At 38.2% G+C, this 23,836-nt stretch overlaps 1 protein-coding gene across 9 annotated transcripts in view; it reads left to right on the forward strand.

Annotated features, from left to right (window-relative positions):
• The window catches only part of Pkp4 (plakophilin 4), a 238,470-nt gene that overhangs the window by 195,918 nt on the left and 18,716 nt on the right, over positions 1 to 23,836 (forward strand). For all 9 annotated transcript variants that reach the window (XM_078017439.1, XM_078017443.1, XM_078017442.1 and 6 more), the window contains 4 exons: positions 3,088 to 3,216; positions 4,136 to 4,349; positions 19,602 to 19,785; positions 22,937 to 23,054. In XM_078017439.1, the coding sequence (XP_077873565.1) occupies positions 3,088 to 3,216; positions 4,136 to 4,349; positions 19,602 to 19,785; positions 22,937 to 23,054 (645 nt within the window). The remainder of the gene's footprint in view (positions 1 to 3,087; positions 3,217 to 4,135; positions 4,350 to 19,601; positions 19,786 to 22,936; positions 23,055 to 23,836) is intronic.

Raw genomic sequence — 23,836 nt, forward strand, 5'->3', positions numbered from 1 at the left:
CACACTCCTTGTATTGTTAATTACAGTATAGATTTAAATAATAGGTTTTATATAGATTTTCATCAAAAATGGTTAACAGAGTTTCAGTGCAAAAAAGGAAAAGTATTATATAGAATTCTCCTATTTAGAAAAGCTCATTTTTCAGGGATAATGGATGTTAATAAAACACCTGTTATAATTCAAAACATATAAGATATTTTAATATACACCATCATATTTCATTGTCACAGCCAACCTATGAATAAGTAGGAATAATAGTTTTTTGTACCTATTTTATATATGAGGAAACTGAAACTCCAAATAATGAACTAGTTTTTGTTTTTTGGTTTTTTTTGTGTCTTTGGTTTTTGGTACTGAGGGTTGAATCCAGTGGCTCTTAACCAATGAACCACTTCCCCAGCCCTTTTTTATCTTTTATTTAGAGACAGGTTCTCACTGAGTTGTTAGGGCCTCGCTAAGTAGCTGAAGCTGGCTTTGAACTCATGATACTCCTGCCTCAGCCTCCCAAAGCCCCTTGGATTACAGGCGTGCACTACCACACCCGGCCTAGTTTTCAAAATAACAGTAACTGAACGGTCCATAATGTAAACCCAGGCAACCTAACTTTAAATTCTTTGTTTGGGTTTTTTGTTTTGTTTTCAGGTGCATGATTCTGCCTCTTTAGGCATTTGCTGTATTTTTAATGTCTATTAATGATGGTATCATTCAGCCTGTCTCCCAAACCAGAAATCTCCAGCTCACTCCTGACTTTAATTTTTAAATTATCTGGCTACTTTGGAAAGAATGAATTGGGGAAGGGGTGCTATTTGAAGCAGATAGAACATGCAGAAGACTTAAAACCAAGTAATCTAGGAAAAATGGAAAGAATGGATTGATTGGTTTATATTAAATATTTCAGAGACAAGTCAACAAAGCCAACTGATTAATTGGATGAGGAAGATAAAATAAGGAAAGGAAAAGAATCAAAGATGGCTCTGTTTTAAGCAACTGTGGATTCCTGTGTGTACAGTGAATAGTTTCCTTACTGCTAGTTTTTCTGGATTCTAATACATTCTCTGCTTGGCCACCAAAGTTATCTTCCATATAAATGTGCTCGTGTCTCATCTTCTCATTCTCCTGATTCAAACCTCCATTACCCTTCTGTTCTTTGTGTGTGGAGTTATATATATTTAGACTACCTGGATTTTACTAAACTTCCATCACTTAATTACTAATCCCTAGTTCCTTGTTTGTTTCTAATGATACTTAGTAGTACTTACCTCATGAGTCAACAGTATAAGTAAAGGTAAATGAGATGAGTATAAAATCCTTGACGCAATACCTGATGCAAGTAAGCTCAACTAATGGAAACTGCTTGTTATTATTAAAAGTAAAATTTTTAGTTTGGCATGACTGGCCCTGTATATAAAAGCATGCCTTATTAAATATATATAACCCCAGAACCTACTATGGCACTCATAGTGAGAATTCACTAAATATTTGTTGGGATGGATGGTCTAAATGTATGTGTGCAGGAATGTAATGACCTGGCCCTTTACAGTGGATTAGCAGATTAATGCTTTGAGGCCTTTCCAGACCAAGTAAAACTCCAGGGCTTTAAAAACTAGGCAATAAACTATCATTGGGATGTTAATTTTAAAGTTTTACTCATGCTAATTAATTTTTTGATTAACAGTTAACAACATCCCTTAGTGAAAGTCTGCCTATTTGCTGTTCTATGAACCATTTTCTAAAAACCTGGTCTTGACATATATAAGCATCATTCATGTACAATAAGGATCCCAAAGTGTAGACCAGTCAAGTAGCATCAGAAAAATTTGATAATGTGATGTCACCTTAAAAAAGCAAAGTATAGGGCTGGGGATGTGGCTCAAGTGGTAACGCACTTGCCTAGCATATGTGAGGCACTGGCTTCGATTCTCAGCACCACAAAAAAATGAAATAAAGATATTGTGTCCACTTAAAACTAAATATATATATATATTTTAAAAAGCAGAGTATAAAAGAATGTGTAAATAGTATGATCATAATACTCCCTATATTAAAAAAAAAAAAGTGGTTTAGCATAGTGGTTGAGGAACAGGCTCAGAAGGGCAACTTCCCAAGTCCAGATGTTGCTGTACTGTTAACCAGCTATGTGATCCACTACTTAGCCTTTCTTCCTCAACTTCATATCTATGAGGTTGCTGTAAAAATAAGTGAATTAATATGTATAAAATACCTAGAATAGTACCTGACAAAATAGGTACTCATGACATATTAAGTGCTATCTAATAATAATCCAGTTTTTTAGAAAAAAAAAAAATATATGTGCTTTACCCACATATGGGCATGTATGCACACATATAGAGAAAAAAAGACCAGAAAATGTCAACACTGGGTTTTTTGTTTTGTTTTCTGGATTCAGGATTACTGATAAAATATTTTTTTCCTTTTTCAATTGTTTGTATTTCTGTTTTATAATCAAGAGTACCTGTTAATTTTAAGTTTTCCAAGAATCACTGTGCCCATAGTGTTTGTGTTTTGTATGCTGACACCAGCTCTGTCCTTTCCACAGTCTCTCTCCTCAGGCATATCATCTCACTTAGCTCAAGTGCAGTTGTTTACATGAGCCTTGCTTCTTTAGATTTCTTACATAGATAGAAAGATGTAAAATTAGAATCAGGAGGAGGAACACTGAGTGGAAGTTACTGATATTAAGAATTTTCTTTGTTCCCCTGAATTTCTTTCTGAGTGTCTGCATGTTATAATTTCTTTAAAATCATAAGCATCTAGGCCTCTGTATTTCATTGAGAGAAAGAGGTAGGGTTGGGGAATTAGACATGTATATATATATATTAGGATTCTTTTTTTTTTTTTTTAACACAATGCCTTTATTTTTATGTGGTGCTGAGGATCGAACCCAGGTCCCGCCCGTGCTAGGCGAACGCTCGATTGCTGAGCCACAATCCCAGCCACAATTTTAGGATTCTTGAAGCTTCCAGTTTTTGTCTCGGTTGGAGCTTTTTTCCCCATAGCAAATATTTTCAATGTGTTAATACTACATAGACCTTCTATTCTGAAGCCATGTTTTTCTCTTGTAGGGAGTTTGCCTGGCGCGATCCTGAGTTGCCTGAAGTCATTCACATGCTGCAGCACCAGTTCCCGTCTGTCCAGGCAAATGCAGCAGCCTACCTGCAGCACCTATGCTTTGGAGACAACAAAGTGAAGATGGAGGTACCATACTCAGTGCCGAGGATGACTTGGGGAAGATAGTGCTTTTCTGCTTAGCAGCCAGATGCTTGCATATTTAAGAAATTACCAGGGGTCAGAGAGGTAGCTCAGGGATAGAGTATATGCTTAGCATGCACAAGGCTCTGGGTTCTGTCTCTTGTACCACCAAAAAGAAAAAAAAAAAAAAAAAAAATTATCAGATGCTTTGTGAAGAGACATTTTGATTCTATATACTCTTTTACTTCCTTTTTTTTTAATGTTTTTTAGTTGTAGATGGGCACAATATCTTTGTTTATTTATCTTTCTTTATGTGGTGCTGAAGATTGAACCCAGTACCTCACCTGTGTGAGGCAAGCGCTCTACCACTGAGCTACCTCCCCAGCCCCCTCTTTTACTTCTTAACTATGCATTTCAGTTCCTGGAGCACTTTCAGCCTTGTTGAATCATGCATCCACTTCATTAGCTTATTTATAAAATATGAGCAAAAATCAATTTAACCTGCATTGTAGAAATATTTTTTCAAATCTATTAGATAAAAATTATAAAACTCATGAAAGTAGTGAGCTCATATATTTCTTGAGATCTAGTCAAGATCAGTGGCAATTGAAATTAAGTTAAAAGGATTTATAAACTTTATGCTAAACATGTGAATATTTTACTTCAGATTTTGAAGTTTTGGATATTTATAGAAGCACAGCAAGTTACTGGATATTGGTCAGTGTTCTGTTACATGTTCTGTTACATGTTCTGTTCTGAACCCAGGAAAGGAACATTGTCCTAGAGAGCATCCTCAGAATTTACAAAAGATATGCTATTTAGAATAGAAAGTAACCTTCTGAAATTATCTCTCCATAACAGACTTATTTGATCACTACTCAATCACATGTCACTTAGGCCTGGTAACTAACATTTTTCATTCTAGGTGTATAGACTAGGGGGAATCAAGCATCTGGTTGACCTTTTGGACCACAGAGTTTTGGAAGTTCAGAAGAATGCTTGTGGTGCCCTCCGAAACCTTGTTTTTGGCAAGTCCACAGATGAAAATAAAATAGCAATGAAGAATGTTGGTGGAATACCTGCCTTGTTGAGGCTGTTGAGAAAATCTATTGATGCAGAAGTGCGGGAGCTTGTTACAGGTAGGTATAGAATGTGATGTTTTCCTAGAGAAGATATTGAAAACAATCTAGGCTATGCCTTTTAATATTATATATATGCATATATACTCACAACAGTGAAGAAGGCTTGGTATGAGTTAATCTAATGATTCAGAAGGCATTTACAGTGCTATAGGGTCATTTCTATTAGTATCAGTTATTGAACTTATTAATTCATATGTATCAGCTAACAGATGTCTTGTTCATAGAGGGATGACTACATCAATTTTTATTATGTATTCTATAGTAAACCTACTTATTTTAAATAGACTGGCTCTCCTTTATTATGAAAATAAAATACACTTATTGGATTGGCCCCCTTCCACTTCAGTTCATCCAGTGCCTGAATGCCTGTTTACATTCCTAGTCACTTTGCTAGGCCCCAGGGATATAAGGGGAATAAAGCCCAATCCCTGTCCTCACATAGCACTCAGCCTGGGTGGTTTTGTGGGTTTCAGAGGAAATGTGGCTAAATGCTATGCTCAGAGAGCACAGGAGGCACAGAGGATAGGTAGGAAAGTTCCCAGGATAATATGAAATCTAAGTTGACCTAAAGGAAGAGGAACATTAGCAGGGTAAACAGGAGGGATATATTCAGGCACAAACAGAGATTGAGACCCAACATAGGATTCATCTACTCCTCCAACCAGCAGGAGGGGGATGCTATATTATAAAACTTTTTGGAAACAAATAAGGCTGGTAAGAGATGAGAGCCTATTTTAAGGAACTTTGAGGAGGCACTTACTTGTCAATGAGGACATTATAGCTTGGCATGGTCAGCTTAGGCTTTTACTTGGGTTCTTTCAGCAGGGTTAGAAAGTAGAGGATTGATTCCAAGGGTACTAGCCTATGCCTAGGAGACCTATAAGAAGGTTGCCAGTCTGGTGGTATAGGGAGGGGCAAGAAAGAGAAGAGGGGATGGTTAGAAAAATATTTCATGGTGGAGTGGGGGAAGACAGGGAGGAGAGAGTGACCCTGTCTTGGGAGATTGGACTTTGCAGGGTCAACAATCGTATTCAGGAGTACATGAGGTTGAGATAGAGGAATGATTCTGCAGGGAGAGCAATTAATGACAGTATTGCTTATTGTAGAAAACTCAGGAGAAATACCAAGTATGTAATGGCAGAAGAATGGTTAAATAAATTGCAGTACCCTCGTACAGTGAAACCACATACAAGAGTAAAATCCACACATTAGAGCTCTATATAGAATCACAGATAAAGCTTGAAACATTTCCAGAATTATAGCTGCGATATGATGCTGTTGGAATAAAATTTTAAAATATGTAGATTGAGACTATGCATTATTTTTTAAAATAAGCACATGAAATAAAGTTAAAATTTCTAATTGGAATTATAAAAAGATTCATGAAAGCAATTACCTCTGCAAGATGGAGAGCAGAAAATGGGTAGGGAATATATTCCAACACTGTTTTTTTTTAGAGAAATCTGAAACAAGACAAAATGTTAATATTTGATAAATCTAGATGGTGGTGGATACTTGGGTATTTGTTTCATATTTGCTATGCAGTTTTTCATGCTTGAGATGTTTAATTTCAAATTTTTAACGTTTCTTCAAAATTAATCCCTTTCCCTGCTGGCTTCCACTATGAAATCAAAGTTGTAGGTTTTGTCAGATATAATTCAATAACACTTGAGAATGTAGCAAACCATCTTGCATGTAATATCTAAGAGCAATCAATTTTCTTGTAAGATATAAATGTTCAGAATACAGCATTAATATTTCTTTACTCCCAATAAGGCATGAAATTTACATACTAAACATAAGATATACTTTATCTGTAATCTTAAACTTTGAAATGGACTGTCTGCCTTTATGTAGACCTACCCCTCATGCCCAAAAAAAAAAAAAAAAAAAAATTGCTCATTCATATGTATGTGTACATAGAATGAAAAAGATAACAAGCTAAATAGGATTAATAACAAAGAATACAGTTACATGCATCCTAGAACTCAATACAGTCAACTCTATTTATGCCCAAAAATTCACCTGAAGCTGACTATTCAGGAGACAATGTTACTTGCAGTATGTGAGTGCTTTCTTTCTTTTTTGTTATTTATTTTCCCCTTACTTTGAACTTAGTGTATAATGTCCAAGTACCTTCCCACAGTAACACACTTGTGTGGTCACAAAGCTGCAGAATGATGTGTATGAGCTCCTTGAGTGATCAGCAATGTGCTGGGGACAGCCTGATATTAGAAACACAGCTTCTACCCAAATTTGGGTCTCTTTTCATTGGCTAGCAATTTATTTCATGGTTTGGTCCTTATATCCCTAATGTGCAGCTTTTTTATTTCTCTAGCAAAATAAGATTTTTTCTGGATATTTGTTTCTGAGTTTTTTCCTGTGGGATAAACTATTACATTGCCCTTCCTGGGGCGAGCTCAAAGAGTTTGTAAGATTCAGTGTTGAATAGGAAAAAGGGTATGTGAAAGTTTGGTGATTTTTTTTTCTCCCATTTAAAAATAAATCAAATTTATTTGGAAAAAAAAAAAACCTGGACAGCAATATGAAGGGCTCTTATGTACCAATTTATCTGGGTCACACTCTGGACTTGAGTGCTAATTTGAATGCTTCTCTCCATATTTCATCACTCCATCACTCCTGTGTACATTACTATAGTTGTTGAGAGCCCAAGATGTTTTAGACATGGATCCTGACCTTGGAGAGAGGATATGAGTGTTTCTAATTTCAAAAGAATTATATCTCCAATAGATGGTGTTCCATCCAATGTAATACTATGAACTGAACAACTACTGATATTTCTTTTGTGGACATGTCTGCCAGTAGATTTCAGACTTTAAGAAGTATTTTTTATGATAATCAAAGAGAGTAGGGAAAATTAAAAATTGCTTTTTAATTTTCCCAACTCTCTTTCACCAAAAATACTTTCACCACAAATAATTTATTTTTATATGTAGACTGATTGCTCATGAAATTTTTTCTTTCAGAACATTGAAATAGGATTGGTCAATGTGTAAACACATCATTCAGCTGTCATATGTAAAGAAGTTGAACCAGAGGCCTGAGTTTGATTTCTATGTAAACACTGCCTTGCTAATATTAAACTACAAAGTCACAACATAAATCTGGCAGAGTTGCTTCTGTGTGTGCACATGCAGGCACCCTGTATGTATCTGTATGTAATTTTTAGTCAAAGACTTATAGAGACAACAAAATTATTCATTCAGATTTCTCAGCCCTAAAATTTAATGTTATCAAACTTAACTGATGTTCGGTAATAATTTAAGAATAAGAAAATAAATCCCTATTATGTTTTTAAACACAGAAACGTCAGAAGCTCCTTGAGTTCTTTCATTAGCATTTCCTCAAGTCAAATATTCATAGACTGGCTTTAAGTTGTAGAATCACAAGATACAAGGGGACCTCAAAATTTGTTCATCCAATCAGCCATCCAATGAGTAAATCCCTGCACAGCTTCCATACAAGTGCCCATCATGTATTTGAATCCACTTGGACAGGGACTCATTACTTCTTGGGGATAAGGCTGAGCAGCAGCATTGTCCAGAAAGCAATAAGACATTCTATATGATTTGAGAAAGTAAGGAAGACAACGTATCAGAAGCTTATTTTGCCTAGGAACCGCCCTGCAAGAAGACCAGTGCAGCCATACATCCTGCCACCCAGACTCCTTCTAACAAGAACAGTGTACCCCCATACTCAGTAAAGCACATCTTTCTCCAACATGGCCGCACAGTGATTGTGTGGCCATGTCACTCACCAGTCCTATCAGCTACCTATTTCCTATAAAACCCTTTTGAAAACAAAATATCATCAGAATTTCAGTATTCTTCCAATGATATTCACAAGTGCCATGGTCCTGGCCAACCTTGCACAATACCAGGCCTTTGTAAGTGTGGTCTCAAAGGTCTTCAGTAAAAGCCGCATTCAACTCTAAATCATGTATAATTAAGTAATCTGAACTTTTGTCTTCAAATTGTTATATAATTTGAAGAAATTGCTATCCCTTGGAAATCAGGTATTCTATTATCCTAATATTAAGTAATTCAACCCAGTTATTAATCCAAAATCTTTTTATCCTCATCTTCTTTGTTTCAGTTTGTATTTAAGTGAAGAGATTTTAGCTATTCTTTTTTAAAATATGTCTTGCCTTTGCTTTCAATGTAATAACTGCCCAGGGCTATATTTTTTGCCTCAGCTTTATTTTCAAGAGGGAAAAAATACTTTTTGCCAATTATATTTTCCCAAGATAGTATGGCTGTCATTTTTAATTAAAATAGTTCTCTAGTAAGTAACATGATTCTTATGTTTTCTTCATTGTATTGAACATTTTCCAGGTTGAAACCTAATGAGCTTTTCTTTAAGTAATTGCTGATATATGTGGGTGCTTGGAGTGATTTTTTTTTTTTCATTCCAAAGGGACTCTTTACATGATGGTGCTTAAACATGAAAGCTGAATGAAGTATGATTGTTCCCCAGTTGAGTTATAAAATAAATGTCTTGTAGGTTATAAACTATGGATTAAAAGTGGGAACATCTTGTCACTAAAAGAGATGTTGAATTCATTTGTTAAGATTGTTAAATAGTGTTTCTAAGGTAGAAAGTATGAAAATCTAGTTATTGAACATTCTGAAAGCATCATCTTTTTAAAATATAGAAATTGCAGATACTGCCCAGAAACTGCAGACCTGCTTTAATGCATCAGATGTTCCAAAACTATCACACTTTGATTTCTTCCTAACACTAATGTTAAATAAGAAAAAGTAGCCTTTGTTCCTCAATAATAATAGATTTCATTCATATAACTTCTGTACTCATATTCCTTACAATTTAGAAAGTGATTATTCACCCATATGGCTAAGTAAAATATGTCCACAGTATTTATTTTGAAACTTTGGGCTTCCTGCAGTAGATTCCAGACACTGTATAGAACATATTTCCTTCCTGATCATTAGCTCCATATTTTTATTTAAATCATAAGTTAATAATAAAATGATAGTTATCACTAAGGAAGGTGAAGATGAACCAATAGATGGTATGAAGAGCAGGAGCTTAGAGGACATAACACTCAGCCTTTTGAACTATTACTTGCCATCACATCACAGGATGAAACACTACTAAACCTTGACCTAATTAATCTACCTCCTGAATAATCATTTATTCTCTGGTCCAGAGAAGAGGCAGCTGTTTCTTCCTGTGCTGTTTTTAGTGGACCATTAGAACTGGTAGGAGTTGCATAATACATTTATTATTTTCAGAAATCTAGCTGCATTCCCTCCCACTTCCCAGCCAAAATCAGTAATAGTCCTCATTACTTGGTCTACTTTATAAAACAATAACAACAGAATTCCTAGATTCATTGAATCCTCCCACTTCCAGAACATTTCAAACTATAAAAATTGATAATGAGAAAATGACAATTTTTTTAAATATTCAATTGGTAATAAATCAAAAGACCAACTCTTAATTTATAGAACCCTGAATTGGGAAGGACCCTAAATAACTCTGTTCTACATTCTCCCATCCCTTTTAGATTATAGAGGAGAAACAGTCCAGAGAGGTTGGATAGGTGAATCTTCAGGCTGAGTTCCTAATGTGCAGGCTGGCATTGGTTCTGCCCACTCTGGCCATCCTGGCCACCGAGAATCACTGAACAGGAGCTAATCTGGGGGTTTAAATGCCTTTTCAAACGTCATTTCCATGGTGCTTTCAAATTATCACCAAAAAGAGAATGAAAACACCCTTAACTCTGAATTTTACCTGGTATTAAATAGAATATTCTTGGGCTTCACACCAGTTCGATCACGTCCAATTAGTGATCAGGTAACCTCATATTCTGAGTAGGTGTCAGAGTGCTGGGCAAACTGAGGTAGTCAAGAGAGGAGGCTCCAAGGTCACATATAGAACTTGGGTGGATAGTCAGCCAGACATGGTGACATGCACCTGTAATTCCAGCCACTACTTGGGAGGCTGAAACAGGATGATCCAGAATGGGAGCCCAGCCTGAGCAACACAGCAAGACCCTGTATCAGAAAAGATGAAAAGCGGGCTGGGGATATAGCTCAGTTGGTAGAGTGCTTGCCTCATATGCACAAGGCCCTGGGTTCAGTCGCCAGCACCACACCAAAAAAAAAAAAAAAAAGAAAACTTGCATAGTCCGTCATCAATCAGAGTAGAATTTCTCAGCAAAAGGAAGGTCCCATAATCATGGGCTCCCTTGGTAGACAGTCTGCAAGTGCATGGAAGGTGATGGCACATGGAGAAAATTTGAACCGAAGATGTCCAGGAGACCAGGCCAGGTCCCTCCAATTCTTTATGCTTTCTGAGTCTGTCGGTTGTCCTGCAGCTTATGACTTGAGGCTCTTTTGTCTCAGAGCTTCTGCTGACACTAACTAGGTTGAAGATTTAGCAGAGTTACAGATGAATAAGTATGTTCCTGGGACATGTAAGTCAGCTATGGAATATGTGACTCCAGTGACTTTCTGGGGTAAATCTCTTTGATAGTATGAATGACCTAATTCTTTGTCAGACACTGAAGAAACATACAGAATGACAAGGGTGGAAGGGGCCACTGCCCTAACTGCCACTTCTGCCTCAGAACAATACACCCATTTCTTTTTATGTAACCTGTTCCCTTTTACTAACTTCTCTAACAGAAGGATCATCCTTTATGTCCCTTATGGGCAATTCTCAGTCAACATTTCTGAATTGTAAGCCTATTTATTTTCTATAGAAATGCCTTTCCCGGGACCATAGGACTGCATAGCCACATTGTATCATTAATCCTCTCAACATACCCAGAAAGTAGTAAAATTACCTAGAAAAAGAAAAAAACACATTGAAATGCAAACATGATTCTGTAAATGGATCTCTGGAAATTGATAGATCTTTTCAACAGTGCTATGATCCACCTTTGTGCCTGCAAAAATCACAGAAACCCAGGCTAGCACTTTTGTTCTCTAAAGACACTAAAGATCTATCACTCATGTCCTTCATTTGGGGAAAAATTTCTACAGTAGGAGTGAGCCCCTTCAAATCTATTGTGTCATTTGGGACCACACTGTACATTGTGGTGTAGCCCCTGACATCAGTTTCATACAACTGCCTCTAGGAGGCTTTCTTCCCATACCACCTGAGCATTCTCTCACCTCTGCTGCTGAAACATGAAGTGGTGACACCCTCTTGCCACCCACCTGAGCCCAAATGAGCCTTCCCATGACTGATGAGGGTTACACATCTGCTATGTGTAGAAATTCCCACAGAGCACCAGGGTGAGTGAGGCAGGACCCGCCATGCTGTCTGGGCCAACAGGACTACCTTCTGCCCAGGAGTCCAGCCAGTGGGGGATGCATCCAGCAGACCTAATGGGCCAGGTAGAAGGAAGCCATGCTCCATGCCTATAAGCTAGGAACTGTACTACACATTCAGTGACTCGGGGGGCCACTGGATATGTTTCAGGAACCTCTGCTGAGCTGTGAATGAGTATATACAATCATTACTTATTTTTCCTCAGAATTTATCCAGAGGAAAGAATTTTACTGTAATTGAAGATAGTACTTTTGTCCCACTCTTATAATAATTGTCTTCCCATTGTTTCAATTTCATTTCAGTTGTATAGTTTATTGTGGCATCATGGTCCTAGTAGAAAGCTTGAGCAATTAGCCTGAAGCCACAAATGGCAGACATTTTTTATAGCACTGCTCTCTCCCCACTACTATCCCCTCGACTCTCATTTCTGTAAGCAGCACTATATTTTCACACATATGCAAGCTATTGGCTCTTCTTCAACACCAGCCTCAGCTTGCATCAGGCTCCAGATTCTCACTAAGCACTCCTTCTCCTCTTGAGCCTTCCCTTCACCTCCTTACTTTTTCCAGCCCTCATCACCTCCCTAACTACTATTTAGGAACATAGGTCCTGCCCCTCCTAGGCTATTAGCCTCACCATTATCCCAGGGGTAACACCTCTGCTGGCATTTGAAATCTCCCCACCCACCAGTCCCATCTACAGTCCCTGTGCCCATCTTCCAGACTTGTCCCCTCCTTAAGCGTTCCATTCCTGCTCCTCCCCCAGAGATATGATCTGCCTCAAAGGGCTCTCCCACTCCACCCTGCTTCTGTGAGATCTCTTTCCTTCAACTCAAACATGGTGGTTCTCCAAACAGAAGCTCCCATACTTTGAAAATTGTCCAGGATGAGGAAGCACAGTGTAGTGAGTGTGGGATTTGGACCCCACAGGAGAAAGCTGGGCCTCCTCTCTGAGGGCCCCTGCCTGCTCCTAGCATATACCTCCATTATTTCCTAGACATTCTCCAGCTAAAAACTCAGGATCTGACAAAATCACATATCCTGTTCTCTTTATAGTACCTGCTTCTTTGTGTTTTCATGAGGAGCTATGTAGCCTACCTGGCCCACACAGGACATTCAGACCTTGTGTGTGTTTGTCATAAGGCTCTGGGAGCAGGTGCCTCACCTCTGTCTTGTTCAGAGGCTGGCATCAAACAAGCAAGGATCTTTACCAGCTCTGTCCAACCGAGGTATAATGTAACTTATGTAATTCTAAATTTTCTAGTAGCCACGGTAAGAAAGAAGGGAGGGAGTGAAATTTACTTTAGTAATATATTTAATTTGGCCCAGTGGTTCAAAAGAATGATGTCAACTTCGAGTCTATATAAAAATTAGTAATAAGATACTTTTTAATGTAAAACATGTTGCATCTTCATATGTGTATTTTATACAACTCAATTTGTATAATTCATATGTTCAATAGACACATGTGGCTGGTAGTTGCCATATTGGATGGCACAGATCTATACAAGTCAAATATTCCTTATCTAAAATGCTGGGGGTGGAAAGACTTGAGATTTCAGAGTTTTTCAAGATTTTGAATATTTTCATAGAATTTACTGGCGGAGCATCCATAATCTGAAATTGAATTTTAGAGCACTTCATATTTTTAGATTACAGATGCTCAATCTGTATGGTGCCTTGTTAGAGGTAACATAAATCTAAAAGATATAAGGTGCGTAGATTTAAGGCTACACAGGGAAGCAGGTAACTATGTTGTAACAGGATATAGGTACCATAACATCTTGACATTACTCTTCCCCCCACCAAAAAAAAGTCACAAGTTAACAGAGGTTTATAAAGTCTCCACCTGATATAAGGGGAGAACTTCAGGGGCAGCTACAAAGAGAAGAAATAAGAGATGCATTTTTGCTAGATCTGTGTTTGCCAAAGATTATCTAGGAAATAGTGGAGGCCCATGCTAGGAGCAGGCAAGGGCCCTTAGAGCAGAAGTCCAGCTTCCTATCTTGTTATTAACAGTGTGGGTTTGGGCTGAGGTTGTGGCTCAGTGGTAGAGCACTTGCCTCACATGCATGAGGCACTTTATTTATACTATCAATAAATAAATAGATGGACACAATATCTATCCTATCTATAACTAAAAAAAAAAAAAATTAAGAAAAAAAAAGAAAACAGTGTGGGTTTACTAGATGCCCATACACCCTGATCCTCAAATGTATTCTGAAGTCCTGATACTACTAATTTAGTGATATTAATATTTCTACCCCTATTTTTTAAGATTGCTTCTAATCTTGGGTATGTATAACACCAGCATGTTCCACAAGCCCATGGATGCCAAGTTGCTAGGAGAGGATCAGCATCCATACCAGGCAGAACTGGAGCATTGTCGTTGTAGCTGACATTATTCTAGGATGGTGGGGCCAGGTCCTCCCTATCTGTTATCTCTTTTAATATTCTTCATACCCCTGGGCTGGGGATGTGGCTCAAGTGGTAGCACGCTCGCCTAGCATGCGTGAGGCACTGAGTTCGATTCTCAGCACCACATAAATATAGAATAAAGATATTGTGTCCACCTAAAAAAAAACTAAAAAATAAATATTTTTTAAAAATATTCTTCATACCCCTAAGGCTGGGTTAATGTTGTGGTTCCAATATAAGGTGTCCCCCAGAAGCTCACGTGAGATAATACAAGAGGTTTGGGAGGTGAAATGATTGGATTATGATACCCTTAACACAATCAGTAAACGTCCTCTGACAGGAATCTAACTGGGTAGTAACTGAAGGCAGGTAGGTTATGGCTGGAGAAGGCATACCCCTGGAGGCATGCCTTTGGGGTTTATATTTTGTCCTTGTTGAGCAGAACTCTCTCTGCTTCCTGATCATGTCCTGAGCCGCTGTCCTCTACCACACTCTTCTGCCATGATGTTCTACCTCACCTCAAGCCCTGAGGAATGAATTTGACCATCTATGGACTGAGGCCTCAGAAACTGTGAGCCCCTAAATAAAGTTTTCCTCTTCTAATTGTTCTTATCAGGTCTTTTGGTCATAGAAGTTTGAAAAAATAAATAAACTGACTAAAACAGGTAGTTTTACTTACCTTGTAAGCATCTTGTGAAGGAGCATGACATCAAGAATAGACAGATTGCAGCTGAGCTGAATCATGAAAAGCAATGAAAGGATGTTTCTAGTTATATTTGAACACACTGATACTCTTGGATTTTCTTTTTTTGCAATGTCTACAAACATTTGTTTTTTAATTAGGAAATGGGGCATAAATCAAATGCTATATATAAATGAATGGTTTAAGATTGTCTTTTATATCAGAAAGAAAACAAGTATGTCAGCTATTGTGTATTTATACTATCAGAGAAATCACGCTTTACAAATTTTGTTTGATTGGTTTTTAATGTCCTTTAAGAAATGCATTTTTCAAATAGTTGCTATTATTTTAATTAATCAGTAAAGCCAGCTTCTAATTTGACTATATAATTATCAGTTGGCCATTAGAATAGCAATAAAGCTAGTTTTAAACATTAGCTCTTTCAAAATTCTGCAGCGTAGGATTTATGTGAAATGGTATTTTAATTACTTTATTCATTCTTTGTGGGAAAAATGAACTTTCATCTCTTGTGGCAGAACTTCATTGTGCTTATTGGTTACTCGTAATTATGTGTGCTTTTTCTTATGATAGAGAATAAACAGTGTTTTCTACAATAATATGCATGAAATTCCTAATGTTTTCTAAATTAGTTTGTGTGTGTGTGTGTGTATATATATATATTTTCTTAGTCCTCACAACAAATAGCTAATTGCTTTGAAATAAATAAAACCTCAAGTCTTCTAAACCAAACTATAGTTTATTTTTAACTTTTTCTTCAGGAACTAGAAGTAATCAAGTGTGCCACTTAATATTTTTGAAGCAAATTTTGCATTAGGATATCAGAGCCAGAGGTTTATCATGTTGATGGAGAATGCTAATCCCACAGCTCTCTATTTTCTCATAAATCTTGCTACATTTGAGAGTTGGCACATTTTCTATTCATTACTTATGGCCCTAGCAAGATTGTTCCTGACCCATTAAATGAACCCATAGACAAACTAAATGGAGAGGACATTGTTTCATTACTATTTTAGTGAGGTGGTGCACACACAGGTATTATTAACTGGTCTTAAGACTGGTGCTTCTTACTTTGAGTTGCAAAGCCAAATAATTATCTCATATCTAAGATTTTTATGTTTAATTGGACATTTCATGCCCAGTATTTGTTGATCAGAACTTGTTGCCTTGGATTTTCATAATCTTATTTTAGAAATAGAAAGTGGGGGAGGGGAGCAATGTATTCAGTTTCTTTGATGTAAGAAATAGCTAGTTAAAACAACACCGTATGTCATCATTCTGTATTACGTATAAAGTGCAAGGTTAGAGGATAATATGACACATTTCACAGGATGACGAAACTGCTTTTATGTGGGTCCCTTGAATGCCAAAAGTACTTAGCAAAAATGGAATATTTCCATTTTTCTGGTCAGGAATAACTTTCAACTTTTTTCTTTCTTTTTTTTTTTAAATTGCAGAAATGAAAACCTGTATTTCAGTGGCAGACTTGTTTTATGATCAATAAGTCATCTAGTTGACCAGATGATAAGCCTAATCAATTAGCAAGGGTTTCATGTTTTTAAACAACACTGTTTCTTTCTCTTTTGCTGTTTGGGGAATGGGGATTCTGGCATGTTGTAATAACCCTTATCTCTGATTCTGGGAGATGAAGCAGCTATGGGATTCTCCTATCCCCACAGCTGAGATGGTGGTCTCAGTGGGAAAGGCAAGTACAACTATGCCAACTATCCATTAAAGATCCAGAACATTGTTTTGACCCTCTTCCTGCAGTTACAGACCTTAAAGACAGTCCTGAAAACTCATTTTTAAGAAAAGGTACAAAGGGGAGATAATATAATACCTGTGAGCTATGTCTGACAGAATGTAAAGTGAATACATCAATAGATATTTTTGAGCACCTTTTATGTGTCCTATTATATGTTCTATTATATGTATAATAGAACATAAAGGAGGAACTGATAACCAGGTAGATCCTTATTATACTCGCCTAATGAAATTTTAATTTAAATTAAGTTTAGAAATATAAGTGCTCATCATCCTTATAAAAAATTAACATGTAGAATGTCAATCCTACAAAACAATCAAACAGGAAAGTTAATTCATTTGGAGCATCTTGAATCTAAGGCATTATATGTAAATCACAGGGCCTAGCACAGAATAAAACCATAGTAAATGGTGTCACTTTTATATATTGATTTATGAATGTTTATTCTGTGACTAATATCAAGTTTACACAATGGCTAATAGTAAACTGTGTAGAATGACATATAACTGTACTAATCATTCTGAACTCCTGGGAAGAAGAAGCAGCAAAACAAACTAGTCCCAACACAGAAAATCAAAGGAATTCTCAAATGTGGGAAATATCCTCTTGCAGAATAAGGTCTTAAAAGTAGTCAAGAATGAAGGCAGAAACAATAAAATCAAGTTTTCCTGCCAATGGTCAGAGAATTTCTTAGCATGGACCCCAGAATCCAACACAAAGACAGACCACCGCTCTTCTTAGTTATAATGTCACCTAAGGTTTGTGACATAGGCTGTTTGATTTTTTTGTAGCGATACATAATTGGCCCTCTGTATCTGCAAATTCTGCATCCAGAGAGGCAACAAACTATGGATCAAAAATATTTCGGAAACCAATAAAACTTTAAATAAAGCAATAAAAAATGCAAATAGAAAATATAACAACTCTTTGCATAGCATTTGCATTGTATTGGGTATTGTAAGGTATCTAGAAGTGACTTAAAGTATATGGGAGAGGGCATAGATTATATAGAAATTCTGTACTTTCCATTTTATCTAAAGGACTGTAGCATCTGTACATTTTGATATCTGCAGGGGGCCTGGAACCAATTTCCCCTGGATAATGAGGGGCAACTACATCCTTATAGCCTCTAATATTATGGGCTTTACTTTCCATAAACCTTGCCTTGCAGTTAACTTGACTGGAATGCATTTATTCTGTGAAGCAGAACATAACTTATTGGAAAACGAAGCTGGCTTCCATGAGTTGAATTTTGTGAAGGGAGGAATTTGAAAGGCTTTGATAGAAAAAGAATTGCATCAATGGCATTAGAAACCACATGTTATAAAATTGTCAGCAGGGAATGTTGGGAAATGACACTTTCCCCATCGATGGTGTGGGCCACATGCTGTCACTGTGGCTGGCTCACGCCTTCTTATAGTCCCCATTGGTACCCTGAGTTGAGTACACTTGGCCTCTTTAGCAGAAAATATTAAAGCCAGATTTATGGCTACCCTGCTAGTCCTCTCCCCACTTTTCTTTTTTCCCTTCTGTCTAAATCTCCTGACCCCACCCCACTCACATCCCATCCCCACCCATCTTGAAGGAAGAACCAGGGTGGTCCTAACTAGAGACTGATGTCCTGACTCTGGTTATGATGGGATAGGAGAAAATCCTTTCAGGGTGAGAGGAGACAAGGGAAACCAAATTAATGAGGTACAGAAGTCAAAACCAAGTAAAAGAAGAGAAGAGTAAGCACGGGTGCAGAGCAGAATCCAGGACCCAGGACAGAGCACATATATCAGCCACTGTTATTGACAATTACCTCCACAGCCTGGGGCAAGCAAGGGAAGGGATGCCCCTCTCAGTGTATAATCAGGGTTCAGTTCTAGCCCTTTGCTTCCACCTCTCCTTCTTTCACAGAGGAAAAAGCTCCTATCTACTCTCTCATAGCCTCCTCCTATACAACATGTCCAGAGAAGGCTGAGCAGGCAGTTTCCTGGCTGGCTGCGTGGGTCATGATATGCTGGAGCAGCAGTTTTTGGTCTTGTCTATTGCCCAACACTCTAGATCAGTCACAAACCTGACACGCTCCCGTGGATACAGCAGATTTTGCCTGCTCCTTCCTCTGCACAGGGCCCCGAGTGTTTTAGTGTTGATAGTTCTGAAAGCACTGTGAAGACTTACAAGCAGCTTGCCAAGTGTATATCAGGAATACGGGACTCTGAGAGACTTTCATGCACAGAACACCAGCTTCACCATCTCTCCTCCACCCCCTTCCCTCAGGAAAAAGCATTGATGTGAAAATGGTATTAGGAAAGATGTCATTTCAGACTTGCTCTAATTTCTATAAGCATAATTATTCAAAAATGTGCTATAACAATAATTTAACTCACCTCACAGTTGACGCAGAAATGAAGACCCTCTAATGTGCTTAGCATTAGATAAATAACAATCTAAACACTACATTTAAGTTCTCTTGTCCTGGAAATCTTGGTATGGATTACAATATGGATGATTTTTTATTTATTGGTAGTTTCACCTCTCTAAAAAGGAATGACAGTTACTTGTGCTCCTAAAACACATAATAATAAATATCTCAAAGAGGAGATAAAAATGTTTAAACTTTATCTAAATAAGGAAGATGAAACAAATGTAACAACTCTCCTTGCTAGTAAAGTTACTGCAAGCACTATATTTATAAAGCTTGAGTTTCCTGGTAGCAAAAATAAAATAAAAAGATGCGACCGATGATGAGAAACATGCCAGTCTTCAGTCTTCCAAGAAAAAGGAATTTTTTTTCAAGTCACATAGCTGCTGCATGTAAGGGTATTGCAATAAAGAACAGTTTTACAAAAACCACAGGTGCATTATAAGATGCCAGAAACTCATGTGTGTTCACTCAACACTTATTAGAGGTCCATCCCCAGGCTGGCTGCAGATATGGGCTTATAAATTAGGTTTGGGACAGACTGAATTCCTATCAATTAGGGCTAATATGTTTATTTTATTCCTAAAGCTGCAGAATCTCTAATGGTCTGATTTTTGAAAATTCATTTTAGGAGTTCTTTGGAATTTATCCTCATGTGATGCCGTCAAGATGACAATCATCAGAGATGCCCTCTCAACCTTAACAAACACTGTGATCGTTCCACATTCTGGGTGGAATAACTCTTCTTTTGATGATGATCATAAAATTAAATTTCAGACTTCACTAGTTCTGCGTAACACGACAGGTTGCCTGAGGTAAAGTCTTTATTTCTTCCTTCCAATTAATTCTGTGATTAAATTATGTGTGCCCTAGGTAAATCGATTGTAGGAGGACTTTGCTAATATCTAAATTTCAGTTTTGTTTCATGGTTGAGGCCACTGGACTTTCTTATTCCGTAAGAAAAACATTATGCTCACAGACTTGTGGACTTAAAGAAGTTGTCTTACAAAGAACTCTTCTATGAATTATTCAGAAAGGCCTTTTCAGTCTGAGCTTACTACCAAAATTCTAGTGTCTTTCACTTTCATAGCATTTTTCTAGTTATCATGTTCCGATTGCTGGTGTGTTTGCAGCCTTCTTTTTGTTTAAATGCAAAATATGATAAAGCCTTTTGCTTTTAATTGGGGTAAAGATTTGTGTAACTTTTGAACAATGTTGATTTTGAATTTTATAAATAATTGAAATAAGCCCACATACTATTTGTTTAAGTCTTTACCTTTAGCATTTAAAAGCAATAAGCCTCTTTTAATTGTATGTAGTGAGACTCATCATTTACCATTAATACCCATCAGATCACATTCGGCCCTTTTCTCAGACTAACAGTACCCCCAGGAACTTGAGACAGAAGTCTTGAGCAGAGTGGCAGGTTGTGACAGGGAGAATGGCCTCTGGCCTCAGGCAGCTTGACTTCCCACTCAACTTCTACATCTTTAGAATAAAGATGACATATCCATCTCAGACTCCTGAAGGAAGTGTCAGAGAGTGAACCCTCAGCAAATGCCGCTCAACATTCAAACCATTCAAACAGCTTGAGGAGGGCGGTGCTGCTGCTCCATAGCCTTCAGCATTGGGAGAGGTGGCTATCAGCCCCCTTGGGGCAGGTGGGGAGAGACTTGGGGGAGGATCCCAGGTGAGTCACCTGGCCTACTAGACACCAGAGGAAGCAGCACCTAATCCTCTCTAGCACTTGAATCCGGGGAGGTTTGATTCTTATCAGCCAGCCCAAGACAGGGCACGCCATTGGGCTATCACATGGTTCAGGGCTGTAAACACTTGGAGAATGTCATCTGTGTGAAAAGACAGACTAGGCCCCTGCCCTGATAGAACCATGGTCTACTGAGGAAGCCAGACAATAAGAAACCATCAGTGGGCATTATTTAAAAAAAAAAAAAGAGGGTGATTAAAGGGTTATGGGATGTTACTTTGATGGTCATGAGGTGAAATTTAACCTACACCTGAAATACCATGGGAGTTACTCCTTTGAGTAATTAGGAGTTAGGAAGACAAGGGTTATAGTCCAAAAAAGGGATTAATGTAAAGGCTCTGGGGCAGGAATGAGCTTACAGTGGTCACTTGGTGAGCAAAGGACAGACTTGTTCCAGATCATGTCAAATTTTGTAATAGAGGAAGAATTTTGTATTTTATTCTAAGTACCATGAGAAGCCATGAGAGGGTGTTCACACAGGAAGTGATATAACTGGTTCTGGCTATGATGAGGAAGACTGAGCAGAGGTGAAGAGAGGAAGGTGAGACTGTTGCAGTAGTTCAGCAAATGATAAGAGTGGCCTGGACCAGGGGCTAAAGAGAGGTAGCCAGGATGGGGTTATTTTGTTGAGAGCTGACAAGACGTGCTAATGGATTAAATATAAGGGATGAGGAAATGGGAAGAAAGAAGGATAATTCCTAGACCTTTGGCTGGATCCACTGGAAATATAGAAGTGCTGTTCAGATGAGGGGAGGAGAAAAGAAAGGTTGGAGGGGTGAGCAGTTGGGAGTTTAGCCCATGTCCATTTTGAAAGTTGAATTAGCTATGATAATATTAAAAAAAAAAGTTAGATATGTGAGTTGGGAGTTTTAGATAGGTCAGGGCCAAAGGTGGCCCTGGGTCATAGATTGTATTAAAGTCACAGAGCAGAAGAAAGCAAGAAGGAGGGTGCAAAGATAATGAGTTAGGAAAGGGTCCAAAGTAGAGCCTGGGAAGGAACCATGGGCAGAAGACACCTATAAGGAAAGGCAGCAAGATAGAGATAAACCAGAAGGATCCCAGAAGACCTTAAAGGAGGGGAAGAGTCAGTGTTAAGTGCCTCAAAGAGATGATGCATGGTCAGAGCCGAAGAAGGACCACAGATGACATTGTCATTCTGGCCTTGGGAAAACAAAGATGAAAGGAAAAGGCATTCTAAATACCCCTTTTCTCGTCCAAGTTTTGTTTAAATTCTCAATTTATTTAAGTTCAAAGTTAGCCTAGAACCTTTATTAATGGGACATAAAATAGACTCTTGTAATTTGCTATCAATATTTTTGTGTGTGCATATTGCTAGGAATTGAGTCCAGTGCCTCGTACATGCTAGGCAAGCACTCTACCACTGAGCTAAATCCCCAGCCCTTTTTATTTTGAGGCAGGGTCTCACTAAGTTGCTGAGGTTAGCTGTGAACTTGCCTGAGCCTCCCAAGTAGCTAGAATACAGGCATGTGCCACTGCACCTGGCTTGATATCAATTTTGGAAGACAAATCAATATAAAAACAATTTCACTATGGATGAGATCCAAAATAATTTTCAGCATTTTTTTATAATTGAAAAGATGAGAAAAGTTTTAACATAAGAAAATATCCATTTTAACTTGACATTTTTGTACAAGAAATTATGTATTTCCTCTGTTGATTCAATAAACATTTTAATGACTACCTAGTGTATGCAAATACAGTACAGTAGGCTTGGGAATTGCAAGAGTCTACAGGCTTAGGAGGGGAGAACAGGTCTAAAACTAACTACCACTGTAACATGGATCAATTAACCCTTGTATGGGTGAGGTATTTTTCTAATCACTCTACATGTAGCAATTCATTTTTGCCTCACAATGGTTCTTTGAGATAGGTATTTTTATTTTCCTCTTTTTACATATATGGAAGATAGTCCCCTTGTTATGATGTTAGGGGTGAGAAAGTGACCTGTCAAGAGAGCAATAGTTAAAGTTCATATGCTGGTGTTTCCCCCTATTTGTTTGGATAATGGTGAAACAGCCATTGTTGAGCTTTGGGGATGTTAAAATACAAGCTCCAGAATGTCTCCTCATACCAAATCTGAATGGCTGCCATGGTCCATTCTCTCTGATGATTAAGGTAAGGCTTTGTGCCTAATGAGTAAGTTGTTCCTCTCAGCAGCTCCCACGTCTCCACCCACTTAGGAACCTCAGCTCTGCCGGAGAGGAAGCACGGAAGCAAATGCGATCCTGTGAGGGGCTGGTGGACTCCTTGTTGTATGTGATCCACACGTGCGTGAATACATCTGATTACGACAGCAAGGTCAGTGTCTGCCTAGCCACATGAGGGCACAGTGGCAGGTGACAACAGTTTATTAGTGCCATTATTCGCATGCCATGGATTCTTTTTGAAATTCTGAATTCAGTCTTCCTAGCATGAGCCCATTATTAGCACTCCTCCTGAAGTTAGTCTCTACATCAAAGATTGAGTCTGTCTAAAAATTACAAGTTGACAGGAAAAAGGACTCAACACCATAAGAAAATAGCCCTACAACAATGACCAGAGTGACCCTGTGTAGTAAGGGACATAGCACAGGTCCTGGCCTACTCTCTGGTTCTCCTAGGTTCACTCTCCAGGAATGGTCCCTGCTACTTTTTCTTCCAATTCTGTATACCCTGCTGTTCAAAGCAGATCAACCTGTACCTGAGCATCTACTGAGCAAAAGTTCCTAGTCGAGGCACTATGATCCCCCATCCTCCTGCCCTCCTTGCCCCACTACAGTCATACCCCCACCCCAGCACCCATTTTTGGTGCACCACTTCATATTCTCTTACTTCCCCGTCCTGCTGGTCCATGTTCCCAGACCCTTACCCTTCCCCTTCTGTTTCTCCATCCCTGCCCAAGTTTAGGGCATTCTGCTTGTCATTTGTCAGCTGTGACAACCAACCAGGATATGCTCCAGGGCCTAAGGAAGGTGGGAAGAAACAGGAAGGCAGAACTAAAAGTGTCAGGAATTCAGAGGTGCTTCACCTGCATGGTGTCAGGATGGCCTGGATTAGGAGTGGTCATTGGTAGGTCTTGTTGAGAAGAGATGAATCTGAAAA

This window comes from Ictidomys tridecemlineatus, chromosome 7, assembly GCF_052094955.1.
Source record: "Ictidomys tridecemlineatus isolate mIctTri1 chromosome 7, mIctTri1.hap1, whole genome shotgun sequence".
Lineage (NCBI taxonomy): Eukaryota > Metazoa > Chordata > Mammalia > Rodentia > Sciuridae > Ictidomys > Ictidomys tridecemlineatus.